Source organism: Channa argus, chromosome 21 (assembly GCF_033026475.1).
Source record: "Channa argus isolate prfri chromosome 21, Channa argus male v1.0, whole genome shotgun sequence".
NCBI classification, from domain to species: Eukaryota; Metazoa; Chordata; class Actinopteri; order Anabantiformes; family Channidae; genus Channa; species Channa argus.
The window spans coordinates 3,799,321-3,815,924 of NC_090217.1; the positions used below are offsets into that span (position 1 = coordinate 3,799,321).

Sequence of the window (16,604 nt, forward strand, 5' to 3'; positions counted from 1 at the left end):
GTGAGGAGACACTTTTAATGGAAGTGTCAGAGATGTGACAGGTTTCTATTGCAAGCTGGCAAACCACAACCATAGGCATCACTGCTCTAAGAAAACTCTGTAGATGTGATGGTTTTCCCTCCGAATGGAAGCTTTGATTAGTAGATATCAAAATAAATATACTGTAAACTCTCTCATTCATCCTACCAAATGCCCATGTGACAGTCTTAGCGGCATTTCATCAATGCTCCAAAACACCTAATGGAATGCCAGTCAGCTAGTTACAGTGGAAGTCAATGCAAGGAACCACCCCTTATCTTATTCATCAAGCATGCGTCTCCAAGTAAAAGACACTTCTGTGTTCCTTAATTAAAGGAACAGGAGTCCCAGAAAGCAATAAAAGCATCCACTAATTAACAACATGTGTGAGTGTCTTTTCTCAAGAGAGAAACAGAGCGAGAAAGTCAAAGAGAGAGCGAGCGAGAGTTTTACCAGCATGCATACTGCACTTCAACTCCCAGCACTTATCTCTTGTTCCGCCATGTGACATGGCATGGAAAATAGAGTTTCTCTAATGGGTAGGTTGCACATGATGAAATCCATGTTTGCTTGTCCTCAAGGCCCAAATCACTTTGCAGCACTGTCATGAAAATAGCAGGGCAAGGTGGACAAACAGAGCACCCAACAATGAAAAACCCTTTTCTGGTGGGTTCTGTTGTGTCCCAGTAGAATTGGAGAGTAGACAGCTGCATAAATTAAGAGACATTCAAATTTTCATCATTATTTAATTCAGTAAAATTAGTACCAGTGGAAGTCAATGCAAGAATGTGTATACGTGTACCCATTTTTGCTAAAGTCAGAATCCCTTTGGATGAGGTTAGTGGAGGTCAGTGTATTTAAGCTCCTATTCAAGTTTAGCTGATTTTATTGCCAAAAGAACTACCAGACAATCAGTGTACCACGATGATTTGTGCAGCAGGGACAAACTGAAGGTGAACACTTTGTGTGGCCCTCTGTTAAACACAAAACACTGTCATGCGATTTGATATGTGGACGTTTTGTACCGATGGAGCTGATATTGTTTAGAATAGCTGATGTCTCTGATGCCAGATCATTATGTAGATGCTGAAATCTAAAGGGCTAAAATCTAAAGAGCAACAAAGATTCTGATGTGTTCAACAAGCCCCAGTTATTAAAAACATACACGGACATTAAAACTTATAAAAAAGCAACAGCAGCAAAAGCTTTAAGGAGAAGGTTCAACTGATACCTGCAACAGCAAGCAGCATTGGCATCCATCCAGTTCAATCTACAACAAACTAATGCAAGTGTGATTTAAGTGCTCTGCCCACACTAACCATGCTCGACTGTCTGGCCATCCAACCTTTACTATGTTGCATCGTCTGTCAGTGCTTGTGAGTTAAGTCCATAATGTGCAACTAATAATCTATTCATCCATTCTCTCTGCCTGCCTGCATTATTCTGAGGATTTATCCAGTGTGCATTAAGTCAAAGGCAGGAAACCACTCTGGCCGCTCAGCAGTGTATTACAAGGCTGACACAGGCAAGATACATTCATTAATACTGCTGTATGGTGCACACTCATTATGTGCACACTCTTATGTGCTTTTAGTTTTCAGTGTATCTTATTTGAATTTCACACGGCATAATGAGGCAGGAAACGAAAGCCCTTAAAGAACACGATGCAAATTAAAGAAAATGCACAGATGTCCCAGGGAAACAGTTCTTTCTAATTATGAGGTGACATAGGAAACCACAGAGCCATTAATCCATCGATCAACGCAACAATCTGTGGAAAAATCTTCCTCCTTTTGAAACTCTTATTACTTCTTAGAACATAGGCTGCTTTAGTGCATCTAAGCCAAAAATCAGTGCATCTTGAGCTTTTGTGATAATTAATACGTCCTATTTCACCGGCTAAAAAGAGATGTGCCATTCAAAACACTCCGATCACATTACTCAGCGGAATTAAAATTGCTTGTGGGATTCCAGGAACCACACAACAACACATGGTTAGGGTTTCTGAAGAAGAGCATATTAGATGTCATTTCAGAGCTGGAAAAGAAGGTCAAAGAATAGCACCAGGGATGCAGTACTGCTTTTACCCTACTCAACAACACTTTACAATAGATAAAGCGGTTTTATGAACTAGAGTTTAATGGACTTTATAGATTTCAAAATATAGTGTGTGTGTGGGCTTGTATTATGATTACTCATGATGTGGTGATAAATCTATACAGTAACATTGTGGAAAAAGTGGGTCCCTATAGTGTAAATCAGCACTGGTTTTAGGTTAGGGTGATGTAAGGTTTACTATAGGTTAAGACTAAAGCAGATTTCTCCTGAAAACTCCAGATATCATTCAGTGCATGAGGTCTGGACACTGTCCAAATGTTGAAATGTTGTCCAGGAGACTGTGTCAGACAGATTCTCACCTACTGGAAGTAGTCAGTTTGATTCAGGTGAAAGATGGTGCCTGGGTAGAGTGTCTAGGAGACAGGATGCGGTATGCTGTGAAAATTACAGTGTTTTTTATATAACACAATTGTTTTGCACCAGTACCAGAAACATCTTAAACACGCCAACATTCTTGCTGCAAATTCTCTCAACAATGACCTGTCTATATACACATAAGCTCACCTGGATATTACATAGACTTTGCACTTGGGAGCCAGCAGGGTAAACTCAATTTATTGTCCAGACTGATTAGGGTATTTGTGCTCTCACATACCTTACAGCTCTTGTGAGTAACATTTGGTGCATCCCTGAAAACAGCTTAGGTTAATGCTTAGGGTTAAGCTGTGGTCAGGAATAGGGTTAAGTGGTTTGGGCCCAGTCTCCTGGAAATTACAGTAAGATAATGTAATGTCTCCTGAAGTGAAAGAAATATGAATGTGCATGTACAGATCCTAACTAAATCAATGTTGTGAGGACATTTACACATTGTAATGACATTGCTGCTGGTCCTCCCAACCTCAAAGACTGCATTAATGTTGTTTAAGGATTAAGGTTGAAATTACATTTAAATTAGGCTTAGAGTGTGGGTTGGGGTTAGATATGATGTTTAGGTGCCAGGTGATGCATTATGTCAATGATTATGCTCACAATTACATTAAGGTGTGTGTGTGTGTGTGTGTGCGCACACAAGTAATATTGCATCTGGGTTATATCCACTTCCAGCAGCCCACACTAATCCAATGTGACAAGACCCTGTTGGTCAATTAACCTTGACATTATATCTTGTTAAGCCTACAAGAGCAAGAGTGTCTGTACCCCTTCCCTGCTGTTGCTTGTTTAAGCAAACAAAAAAGACTGCGGGAGGAAGCAATGTACAACAGTGGCTCTCAATCAAGTAACTGAAAGCTGATGATAATGAAAACTGTATTCAACAAGATTTCATTTAAATGAGTTGGTCTACTTCTTTGCAATCTGGTTAAATTAGATATTCCCATTCTGTGAAGTCCATTATTATGATTATTATGAGAAAATGGAGACCAATCAACACAATGCATATGCAGGAAATAGAGAAGTGGCACTATGTTAACAGTGCATGAGGTGGATTTATAATAATACATGTGATAATGACATGAGATAGACGAGCAGTGATTGTTATATCTGAGCACATAGAAGAGTTAAATATGGTGCATAAAGAAAGGTGGAAAGCTCGGTCTGATTGCTTTCACACTGAATATGTTCACACTGAATATGTATGAAATTATTCTTTCAAACACTGGTGGCTGAGGTTGGACCATCAGTTAGGTTCATTTGTCTATTTTAACATTGGACAGAAATAGTAACTCCTGCAGGAAAAGTGCATTGTTAGACCTCAAGGACGGTAAAATACAGTACAATAACTTAGTAACAGTAAAAAGATCAGAGGGAACACACTATGGTAAAACCAGGACCATGGGGTTGACACTTAGCTTTAAATAACCATGTGTTTTTGTTTTATTTTCATGAGAATCTAATATCTTCTATTGGAAGATACTGATCTAGGTGATGTTTCTTTTTAAATAAAATTGAATCAGATTATTGACAGAGCAGCTTGAAAAACAGAGTCAAAGGCAGGAAACCAGTCCGGCCACTCAGTTGACTCCGAGATCAGCATGTTCTCCAGAAATTAAATCATGAGATGCGATAGACATCTGCAGTCACTTAAAACATATCAATTAATCAGGCATAATAGAGACATGATAAAGTAAAAATAATTAACAGAATATACACTATAATGCCAAAAACAAAATTCATCCCAAAGGTGTTCTATTGGGTTGAGCTCAGGACTCTGTGCAGGCCAGTCAACTTCTTCCACACCAAACTCACTCATCCGTGTCTTTATGGACCTGGCTTTTATTATTATCCCGTTTCATTTATTTGGATGTGTGAGCGAATACTTTTGGCAATATAGTGTATGTAAAGTAGTAGAAAGATGCTGAAGAAGATGACGGCCAAAAAGCTGTTGCCGATTTATAACAGATGTAATGTAAGTCTAAAAGCCCTGCCTAACAAAATAACTGCTGCTTATATTCAGCAATTTCCTGTGTTTCCAGGTGAAAATTATTGTAAACAAGTCACAGAAACTCCAGAACCAGAAAAGAAAATATCTCCTCTGTAAGAATTATGCAAACATCTTCACAGGTAAGAGGAGTAGAGATCTGTTCTTCTGAAGCCTCAGAGCGAAGCTGGTGCTGGTTGAATGTGATCTGGCTTTGAGGTTACCAGCCCCTGATAGTGTCTCATGGCAGGCCATCTTTGTAAAGTCAGGGCAGAGAGTATATAACCAGGCTTGTCACCAGAGCAGCAGGCAGGCAGAGACGAATAGCTCTCCTGATCCCCAACCATAATCCCGTTTAATAAAGTCGCCTGTCTGCTGACTGTGAGCCGCCACAAAGTCAAACAAGTTGAGACACATTTAAACACCAACGTCTTTTTGGAAATTTTCTTTGGGTTTTAAGCAAGGTGCAACACAAGGCCTTTTAGTCTTGTTGTTTAGCTGGAACCATCAGCTGTATGTCAGAACCAAAAGTGAAAGACACCAGTTTGGTCTGATCCAGAATTTAAAATCCCAAGAAGAAGTCCCAAAAGTCAGTCAAGTCAGTCTCAGTGTGGAGAAGTAAACGATTTTCTGTGTTTGTACAGCCTTGGGACACCATGAATGAAGATAAATGCTGCAACACTTTAATGTTATATTAGGTTATTAGGCACTTCCATTTTCTTACCCGCACACAAAAGTTTCCTGAGCTCAAATGAAAAAATAAAATAAAAAATTCACACTGATCCACTGAAGGAAGAAAATCCAATAACCGTAGATGTATTTACAAAGAGCCCTTGGGGGGGTGCAAGTGCCCCAGGGTTTAGGGGGAGAGTGTTAAGTGAGTATTAACAAGAAATTAACTGATGCAAACTGACAAAGTAACAAATAATAAACCCAGACAAGAGACAAAGTCACCACATCAGTCAAAAAAATGACTGAACTAAAACTAAACACATCATGATCAAAAATAGACACAAACCAACCATAAAACAATAAATTTCTATTATTCCACTCATACCAACAACAAAGTTTAATGTAAAACAAAATGTCCACAATTATGATAGATGCCACTCCACTGTTTCAATAATTTGAAGTCATTTTTTGCAGCCTTATAGAATGTGGGTTTGGCTGTTGAAAAGCACAAATAAGCACAGCCAAAACAACATTTAAAAAATTATTTCTTAAAAATGAATAAATAAAAAATAGAAAATACCATTATTTATTTTTCTGAAATGTCAATTGCTTGTCTGATATTTGAAGTAATTGCTTAGTGCATCAGCAGTCACAGCTCCAACAGGTTAAGTGTTCAGAGGTTAACAGATATCAGGAAGTAAAGCTCTGATTGTTTAGAAAACTTACTACTAAAACTTCAAATTCAATACGGTGGTGAAAGTGTGTACGTGTTTGTGTGTCTTTCTGTGCAAGATCATTTGCAAGTCGATCAGAAGGCTTCGTTTTATCATGGCCTCTCATTTTCATAGCTATTTTAGGTTCAATACATTTCTCTGGTTCTTGATCAGTGGTCATGTGTTATTTGGTGTGTTTATCCAACTTTTCTAATGTGAGCACTTGCAGCTTTTGCTGGGTTCACATATTTGCAAATTAGCATTTTGAACCACTGATTGGGGAAAACAACACAACCTTAAACTCTGGGACTCTTCACCATTTGCTTTCAGTTTGTGGGCAAACAATATTAACAAAATAAATAAACGTTCTTCTCTCTTCTTGGTCTAACCAAGAAGAGAGAAGTCCAGTTGACATGATTCAATCTTTTCCGATAGTGTCATGATCCGGACCTTAGTTCCACTTCCTGCCCAGCACTTTTATTTTGTAGCCCCTTTTACCTGTTTCCCGCCTCATGTTAATTCATCATTCTGATTTTTTTGACCCGTTTCCTGGGTCATTTATACCCAGCTCTCCCCACAGTCCCCTGCCAGATCCTCCGTCTTACTCCCTGACAGTGCATCTTGCTCCCTGGTTTACCTGACATGTGTTTTTGGATTCCTGAGTCTTCCTCAGTCCTGTCCTCCTCTTAGGAGAGATCTTTTTGTTAGTTATCTTTTGTTAAACCTGATTACTCCCTCTCGCCGTCTCTTCACCATCCGTATACCAAAACTGGACAGGAAGACTGAGAATGTTCACCGACATTAAAAAGGATCTAAAGAGACTAACAAAACAACTACCTTATGAATAAAAATAAGAGGTTGGTACTTTGGATAAAAAGGGTGCAAGCATATTATTGAGACAACCTGTCCTGAAAACATGTACAGAATAGTACATAAACAGAGTAAAATGGGTAGACTGGAATAAAGTCTGTTGATTTTTGCATGCTGGAGCCATCAGCCAACAGATGGGGCAGAGGCAATATCCCCGGCTCAGAGATTTGTCCCACAAGATCCTGATGGACATAAAATCAGCAACAAGTTAGGCTGGTGTGACAGCTCCATGCGACCAACCACAAAGCTGGTGGGGTTTAAACTGGGTTATGAGCTTAAAAGAAAACCTTCTGCAACAGTAGCAAAGAGGCTGTGCAGAGAGTGCGGCTCCTCCTTGTTAAAGGTGCTACCTGACTCTCTTCAGACAGTATCGATATTCCACAAAGTAAACAAGTCTTGGGGCATTCATCATCATCTTGGCAGCACCGGGGAGCAGCAGCAGCAGCAAACTCACTGCTTTTGATTAAGGGGATGAGGTGAGAAAACAGTCATTTAAGACCCTTTGTAATGGACAAGCTTTGTGTGACGATCTGGGAAAACTTTTCTGCCTACGGTTTGAGAAGGCCAATTCAGTTCCTCCCAAGATTAGGTTGTAATCATTTGGTGAAGGCAAAATGAACCAACAGGCTTGAGCTAAATGTGGTGCAAATAGCAGTAAGGCGATACATTCTGTTGATTTACCCACAGCCCCAAAGCTAAAAAATGTATACACATTTCCGTCAAGTCCACACGACATTAACTCAATGTAGCCATGAGTTATCTGATTACACATTAGGGCCTTTATTTTGGTAAATATGGTGGGTGATACAAATGAACCTTCCCCTGTTGAAGGAGGAATTTCTATTGATGACTCCCTGCATGGTAACATCTCTGGAAAGCCGGAATATAAATAGTGGTGTCATTTGTCTCTTTGCTGAAGAAATAGGGCTTCTCTTCCATGGGAGCCATTTCCTGCTATGAGAATTACGTCCACATGAGCCAGTGGATATATTTATATTTAGATTTCTGGCTGAATGTAAAAACCCTTAAATCTGGAGGCAGTGATTTATTTCGGATGACACAATGACAGCCATATTCTTATATACATAATACTGCCAATGCTCTGAGTAAAAGCATGTGAATGTGGAAGTATTTTGCTGAAAGGTTTGGTGATAAAAGGGCAGGAGGTGTTGCATTATGTAGAAATGAAGACATCATTTTGACTGAAAGCACAGGGAGACAGAACGGAAATGGCAAATAATAAAAGCTGTTATGCATAATTTAGTGATTTATCGTGTCAAACATTTGATTTATTGCTGCCAGATGTTTATTCTCCACTTCAAACGTGATTATGTTCTTCATAAGGCAATTTAGTAAGACAGTTCCATCTGAGCCAACAAAAATTCTCAAATTAGCTGTTGCTACTCTGCCACTGAAGCGGCAAAATAAAAGAAGGTGTAAGTCACTGGTCGACTCAATTCACTGGAAGTCAAATGCTGTTTGTGACACTGGCGGTTTCTTGTTCATCATTAACCAAAGTTCACTCACAAACACCGTTGAATCATTTTTGAGTCATGGTTACACCCGGATCAGCAGCCGTGTAATTATATGCACATCACATGTAGCTCCAAGACTACTGGAAACCAGCATTAATGGTGCATGATGAGGAGCACTGCTCACTGGGATTATTGCACATTTGTTGAAATGTTCATTGTATAGTGATAGAAATAACATTCATTCTTTGTTCTACTTTTCTTTCATTCAAAGATTTTTAGTGAGCTTTTACAATGTACCACGCTGGCTCTCTTCATCAACTACTGTACAACGTTCCAAAGGTGAATTTCTTTTTTTGTAAATACTTACACACACCACTCTTGCCATTAAACTGATGTAGTTATATTTTCTGGTCTTTATGTTTTTTATGTTTTTCAGTACTGTAAACAGTAAACCTAACTCTTTTCAAAAGGAAGAAGAGACTATGTACTATGTATTTCTATAAAGTGCTGCTCTTTGTAGAAATCACATCTTGGTCTAAAAGTTGTCTTGAGTTGCAACTGAAATTTTCCCCCCCATTCTTGATTGTTCTGTAAATTATTTTCTGGATAAATAAAATGATTAGTATGAAATAGTTTTCTGGTGATGAAACAACTGATTTGGATTTAAATGTATCTCACTGTTAGACCACAGGTCAGTGTTAATTCACACGTACATGGGATCTTATTCAGCTCATTCATGAACTTGTCCTTCAGCTTGGAAAAGGCCTCGTCCTTCTCGCCGGCCCCTGGTCCAGCAATGTTGGTGGTATTAGAGCCAGCTGTGGAGGAGGAGGCGGTTGTGGGCACGGGCGCTGCCGCCGCGAGTGCTTCCCTTCGGCTCTCATTCATTGTGACGATGCCGGGCAGCCAGGCAGATGCTGCAGAAAGAGTGGAGAAAAAGACAAAAAAGAGCAGGTTAGAGTTTTTTTTCTTTCCTGCTGCTGCTGTGACAGATGCATGTCAGAGGCTGAACGCTCGTCTTGTCAGATGACTGAGTCGCACAGACCGTGTGAGCAGCTGCTGGCTCAGCCTGAGTAAACATCAGTTCACAACACATTGGCCAGCGTGCTGAATTCAGAACAAAGCTATTCACTCACTGCCTAGAGATTAACATCACAGAGCAGAGATAAAATGATTATTTATCACTGTAGTACACACAGGCAATAAATCTCAGCACTGCTCCTGGCTTAATTGAAAATCTGTTCTTTCACAAGTCAGTCCGCAGTACACTACATGATGTTGCAGGGAAGAAGTCGACCCCTACCACACCTGTAACGAAGAGGTGTGTATATTTTACATACAGTCCCTTTGCAAGGAGGTGAAAAAAGCATGTTGCTAAGTGGAAGCTCTCATGTGTTTGTGCATGTGCATTGTACTGTACACTGCAGCCGCATCTTCCCTGAACATATTAGTCATCAGCTCACTCACTGTGGGAGGTTGGTTTCCACATTATTTCAATACTGCCTCAGGACAACAAAAGGCAACACAATATATTACTATGACACTAAAGATTCTATGGCTTTATGGTATTATCACCACCAATATGTATAATTATATACATTTCTGGTGAGCAGTTTGACCACACATTTATTTTGAAAGAAACATTGACATATTGACACATTAATGACATATGTCATTAAATGTATGTAAACTTTGAATTAATCGATAGAGCAGAAAATCTGTTCATTAATCCAGTAGCTGGTCTCAAAAAAGGCCTGTTTTGTATAAATGTTTATTTACTTTTTAGTACCTTGGGGAATATTTATTTTGTACTTAAGCTACCAACATTTGGGGCTACAATTAGCATTATGTTTTTCAGTCCCTGTAGGACTTCACAAGGACTTTTTTTTATTTATTGTTGTAGCCTAAGATGTGTGAATTCATTAAAGCTTTTGTGAAAACTCTGTGATGCATGTTGCAGTGTTTTTATGTTGACTTAAATTGCAAGGTCATGTAGGGGTCACAAGGAATTTGTGAGCCCTATAATGCAAATCCCAACACGGCAAATGGAGGGACTGACTTTTGCTTAACCTGCTTATTATGTTTAAATAAACATTTATTTGCCATTTGTCATTTACGTACCTAAATAGCAAATATGTTCCTCAGTGTTACTAAAAGACAGTGTTAAAGTCTTCACATTCATTGTTCTGTATGATCATAACATTTAAAGTGTGCTCATCTTAACTAAAATGATTTGCTAAATTGATTTACACCAAGTTCTGTCCTTGGGAAGCTAGGAGAAAATACATTCATGTCAAGTGTTTACCTCACAGATGTAAGACACAATAGGGAAGTAGCATTCTATAAATGACATTTTCCTAGTCAGGTCCAGTGCTGCAGGCATGAATAAATACTTTACCTCATTATGTTTAGAAATTATCATAACTCAAAAAGTCAAAGCCAATACAAAAAAATTGTATTTACAATTAGACTTTCACTGCAACTAGATCTGCCTTAATATGATTTCTGATTCATCTAAAGTTTGAAAATGTGAGGATTAAGGACTCTGAAACTACATTCAAACATATAGTTTATATGCACAGTAGCCTGTCAAAGTGGTATTTTTAAATAGGAAATATTTCATTTTGTGAATGTGCATCACCAAGTGTAGCAACATGACATTAATGGACCAAAATGACACTGTCAAGCATTTCTCCAAGTACAGTATCATTTTTTCTAAGAGTGGTCCTGTATATACACAGGTAATATCACTTTATCTGAAAGCATGTGCCAACAACCTCAGCGCAGCACCACAGACAGCACTTTTGATCTCACACAACATCAAACACACAACCTGATCAATGACCAATGAAAAGCACTTTTAATCATCAGTTCCATCAAACATGTTGTTCAGTTTTCTACAGGTATAAGTATGGAAAGTAGCATACTGTAGATTTGTAGTATAAGTATAAGCCAGGGAAGGACATTACGTTCACACAAGAAAACATCAAAGAAGCAGAGGGAATACAATTATTCAAATTCTAAGAAAAACACAGACGGGAGAGAAGCAGGCAAAAAGTCATAGTAGTAATCTCTAAAGACACTCATATTAAGCCCACAGTTGTTGGTTCGATCCCCTGCTCCTCCAGTCACATGTCAAAGTGTCCTGAAGCAAGTAACTGAACCCCAACTTAGTAACTCCCTTTGTCAGTGTGTGTGATTGTGAGTGCGAATAAGAAGCAATGTCAAGTGCTATATAAGTGCAGACCATTTACTATTTACAGTTTATGACAGTTTATTGACTAAATCTTCTAATAAGTCTGGACAAGCCAAAATTGGTACTACTGTTCCATGTCAGAGGCCCGTTTCACAACTTTAAAGCACACACTCTCAGAAACACCTCTAAACTGACTGTGGTTGAACTTCTACACTATTCAATTCCAGTCATGGCACCGTTGGTAATTACCTGGTTTGGTCTGCTCTGCATAAATGGGCCTTGAAATAAAAATCCAACACAATATTTCTAAGGTGATGAAACCCAAAAAGTTATGATTTTTGATGTCTTTATTGAACACACTGATTAAACATACAATGAGATGGTGGAAAAAGTAATAACTTGAACCTCGAGCAAGGAGTTCCTGTAGCTGTGGATTAGACCTGCACTACTGGACTGGAGGTGCTTCTAATGCTTTGGCCACCATATTTAAAATGGTGGCCAAAACATTAAAGCCACCTCTTCTTTCAGTGCACTCCAGTACAACTCCACTACCCACTCTGACCTCAATAATAAACACATGGAGTTATCACCTTTCTGACAGTTTCAACCTACAAAATGATAACGTTTAACCTTGTAAAAGTAGGATTTATGGCAGAGCCACTGAATAGGATTGCATTAAATTACACAGGTGGTCATAATGTTATGCTTGATGCATAACGTGTGTAACTTTAGACCACAGGCCAGAGGCACCACCAGAGACCATCACAACCAGCGGCACAACAAACCAGATGTTGAGCTGATACTAAAAAATAAATAAATAAAAATATTACGATTTAAAAATATTACCACATCACTCCAGATGCAGTGACAGTGTGTGCAACAGCAGGCTGGTAAAAAATAAAATAAATTAAAAATATTTAGGCAAATACACTCACAGTGTGTGTTGGCGGCCCAGTGAACACACCTGGTAGTTTCTGCCAAGACCTGCACTCGCCCTGCCACTCATAATGGTTGGCTGAATGTATAGAATAGGCTAAGGATTACAGTATATTCCTGCTTGGTAGCTTGAAGAAAATGTAAAATACAGCCTCTGCAGACACAACCGTATACGCTCTATGCTTTAGAGTAACTCAGGTACAAGAAATAACAAAGACGACAAATTGGTGCATGAGTGTGTATGTGAATGGGTGAATGAGAAGCATCATTTCAAAGCACTTTGGCTAAAAGCACTATATAAGCAGCCATTTATCATTCAACCTTGAGGGAGTAAAGGAGCATTTACCACTCACACCTACAGTTCATGAAAAGAATATAGTGAATTCAGACCTATACTGTTGGTTCCTGGTGTTCAGTTGTGTAATTCAGCTATATTTTAGAGAATCGAAAAGTTAATGTCATGTGAATACTAGTTGTACTACTTATTAATGTGATATTGTCTTGTGTGTTGTTAAGCTTACTGAGAGCATGTTGCTAACCCTACACAGTTTAACCAGGTTTGAACCCCTTGCGCTAAAAAAGTGAACTGTGAATAAAAGCATGTCTTACTTTGCGTTGATAGCATGAGGAGGTGTTCACATTCTTTCCATGTTTGGCAGGTGCTGCTTCCCAAAATACTGTGAAAGCATATCACTCTACTCCCCAGCTGTGATTTTAACACTTAGCTAACACTTCTTTAACAGCATCTTTGCCACCAACAGATGATTTTAAGGCACGTCACGTGGCTAGTTGCTGCAGCAAAAACTTACAAAGAGAGAGAAGGCCTCCAAAACTAAACCTTTAGTAAAAACATGATTCATTAAAGATAATTTACTTCAGGTAAAGAGTGGCAATGAACCTCCTCATGCTCTGAACAAAGCAGCCATTGGTTACCTCAGCCCTCTCAACGGCCCCTTTTGGTAGCATGGACTCCTACGCATGTCCATGTACACTCAGCCTCCCTCTGGTCTCCCTTTGAAATGCTGCAAGGTTAGTGTGGGGGCTGAGCCATTGAGAGGCATGCTTGGCAATGGGAGAGATACTTCAACACAGGCGAGGACTTTTAGGGAGCACAATGATGCTGTGCAGAATGCATGTGGGCGGCTTCTTCTATAGAGAAAGAATTGATCGTGCCATGAGGAGAAGGGGAAACATCAGCTTTCACTCAATATCTCTAAGTGAGCTTACGTCTGATGTGAGGCACAGGGGATGCAAACATGATACTGCACCGTGTTTGCACAGAGATGTGTCATATGTGAGGAGCCTACTGAATAGACAGTAATTATCGTGGGATACAGGCAGACAGTGGGTGCACATTTTTGGGTAAATGACACCAATCCGGTGAATTAGAAACTTCACGTATGCAGAATGACACCTACAGGTTTAGCTCGGGAATGTGTAGGCTGATGCTTCTCACTCTCCAGGCACATGTCAAATGCAAGACAAGACAAATGAGCAGTGAGTGTGGAAGACCACCCATGGAGTCTGTTTTGCCTCTCACAATAGGCCTAACATCACTGGGAAAAATGTAACATTAATTCAGCTCATATTCGCACCTTAATGAGCACTTGCCCATTCAAGTATAACATGACAACTTTTATATTATCATCACTGTCTGCAACGGCTCACAGCAGGCAGTGCACTTGAAGAGCTGGTCGGGTTTGAAGAGGACTGAGGCTTATTTATCTTTATGGATAACCTGAGAGCAGCGTTGACCTTTTTCCCTTTCCAAGGGCTGTTATGGTTATGTAATCATACTGTATATCTTATTGTCACATGAAGTTAATATCTGCCCTGTCAGTGCTACGACCTACAAGGAAGACGGCTTTAAATAAGGTTTTTATAAAAAAAGATACAAGGCTGTGCCTTCCACCTCCTGCTACGTCACACGACGGCTCATCCCTTCCAATCCAGTAATAAAATAGCATATTAAATCTTTCCATCCTGAAATCTGTGGGCTATAAAAGAGCTACTGTAAATGTAAATTTCAGAAAAAATAAATAAATTAGAAGACACTGATCTACCTGCTCTCAACTTTCACAGTCATTCCCACCTTCACTGCACAGCAGGAAGCAATAATCTGCTTGTTCCCTTTTTCTTTCTTGGTCCAGCTATCTCTTTGGAGGTGTGCTGCTCAGGTGTAAAACCCCAACCCAATTATAGGACTGCCAGATGGCCCAACAGGTCCCCAGCCCACAGTGGCGACGCTGGCACATAGCTCCCTCCTATTACATCCCTCTCTCGCTGTCTGTCTCTCTCTCCTCTAACTGGGTCAGATCCCTTGATCTCTACCTCCCTCTTTTCTGCCATCTCCTTTACCAATACTTTCATTTTTCCCCCTCTTACTCCTCCCTGGTCCCCAGTGGATTCTGCTTTCCTAAAGTTGGAAGCAATATAATATTAATACGGTTTTTAACATAAAAAAAAGAGTTGCTTGTTACCCTTGTCTTGACTTTAGATTTGGACAGTGTGGTGATATCATGTGGATTGCAGTTGTCCCCCACTGGCTCCACTTTTGGCCACTTCTCACAGTTTGCCGAGTGTTACATGTTATGCTGTTTGAGGAAGTGATAAAGCTGCCAAAATCTGCCCAAACTAGGACTAATACTGTCCACTTTGTCATATGAGCCACAGATCACAGCAGACGGTATGACTGAGTAATGAAAGCAAGGCACACAGATGGCCTTTTGCAGATATTACTTCCATCTTGTCCTTTTATTGGGTTTCATGAGGTAATCACCCAGCAAATCAACAGTAAATTGTTATATGTCATCCTAATTTAACTAATTGAATTCATGTATGAGCAGAACAATGGTTGAGTGGTTAGTGCTGCTACCTCACAACTAGCTGGAGCTGGTCTGAATCCTTTCTGTGTTGGTTTCCTCCAGGTACTTGGGCATCCTCCCACAGTTCAAAGACATGCATGTTAGGTTAATTGGTGACTCCAAATAGCCCGTGGGTGTAAATGTGATTGTGAATGGTTGTCTTTCTGTGTGCTGTTCCCTGTGTTGGCCCTGAGATAGACTGGAGACCTGTCAAGGGGGACCCTTCACCAACACCCTTGCGGAGGGTTGAGCTCAGTGATCTCGAAATATTATGAAATTTAAACTTAAAATTTATTGTAATGAGTGAAAGACTTATCATTTAGAGATTGTGAGTGATTAAACAGGGGTGTTGCATTTTGACTTCTTAAACAGGAAAAGACTAATAGTGGTGTAAATATTCTGTCAGATGATCTAAAAACAGCGAGGAGACGCACACATGTTGCTGTAGAGCAAAGCTCAATAGTCTGGATTAATACTGAAGTGCTTTGACTAAACAACCAAACTCACTAAAGATTCTGCTCCTGAGTCTTAGAAAAATAAATAAATGGAACAAATTATATTTTAATCCAGATTCAGTGATTCCCCTTCTATCAATGAAATGCTAACAGACTCATTCTATGTGTCTATTCTTGATCATTTAACAATAAACAGTTGCTCAGAGATATGATTACTGTTCAAAGCATGGGAGTCCCTGCTGTTTAAAGAATCCTCAAGTAGACCCTTAGTGATTGTTTTATAGACCTGGATAAACTAATAAATGTAGCAAGGACCCTTGTTTTGATCCAAAGGGAGCACTAACAGTGTAATTTGAATAAATGACAGAAAAAGCTCGAATAAGCAAATTCAAGCTTGTGCTTGAAAGCATAATACAGTGTTACATGAAACAATTAACATGACTTTATTAAACTGGGGAGACATTCAACAGATTGGAATTACATAAGTAAAATTAAACTTTATAGTCATTTCATTATCAAAGTGTTATGACTCATATGCTCTCAAATGCTCTTTCACATGGTATCAATAATAATGTAGCAGAACAAGTGGAATTCAGGTCAGACCTTCCTGATTAATGGCACCTAGCTAATAGCAATAATGTTAAACTGAATTATTTTTTTTATATGGAGAAATTAGATCATGGATTACTCGAGTGACATCGTTCTCGGCTTTTCAGGTTTAATTTTTTTTATTCTCGGGCTCTACTGAAATAATGATAGATGATTCCCAATTCCAAAAAAACTGCTTATTTTTCCTCATAGTTGGCTTTTGTGCAGTGCCAGTGAACAGTACGTTTTAGCTCCCGCCTCTTCAGAAAATAAAATATATATTTTTTAAATGCTTTACTTGATTTTTTGCAATTGTCATTATTTTGTCTCCCAGTAGGAGCAA

General features: G+C 39.3%; 1 protein-coding gene across 4 annotated transcripts in view; it reads right to left on the reverse strand.

Moving 5' to 3' along the window:
- Positions 1-16,604, reverse strand: part of syt1a (synaptotagmin Ia) — a 153,712-nt gene that overhangs the window by 34,170 nt on the left and 102,938 nt on the right. For all 4 annotated transcript variants that reach the window (XM_067490428.1, XM_067490427.1, XM_067490426.1 and 1 more), the window contains one exon: positions 8,936-9,139. In XM_067490428.1, the coding sequence (XP_067346529.1) occupies positions 8,936-9,110 (175 nt within the window). In that variant the 5' untranslated portion in view covers positions 9,111-9,139. The remainder of the gene's footprint in view (positions 1-8,935; positions 9,140-16,604) is intronic.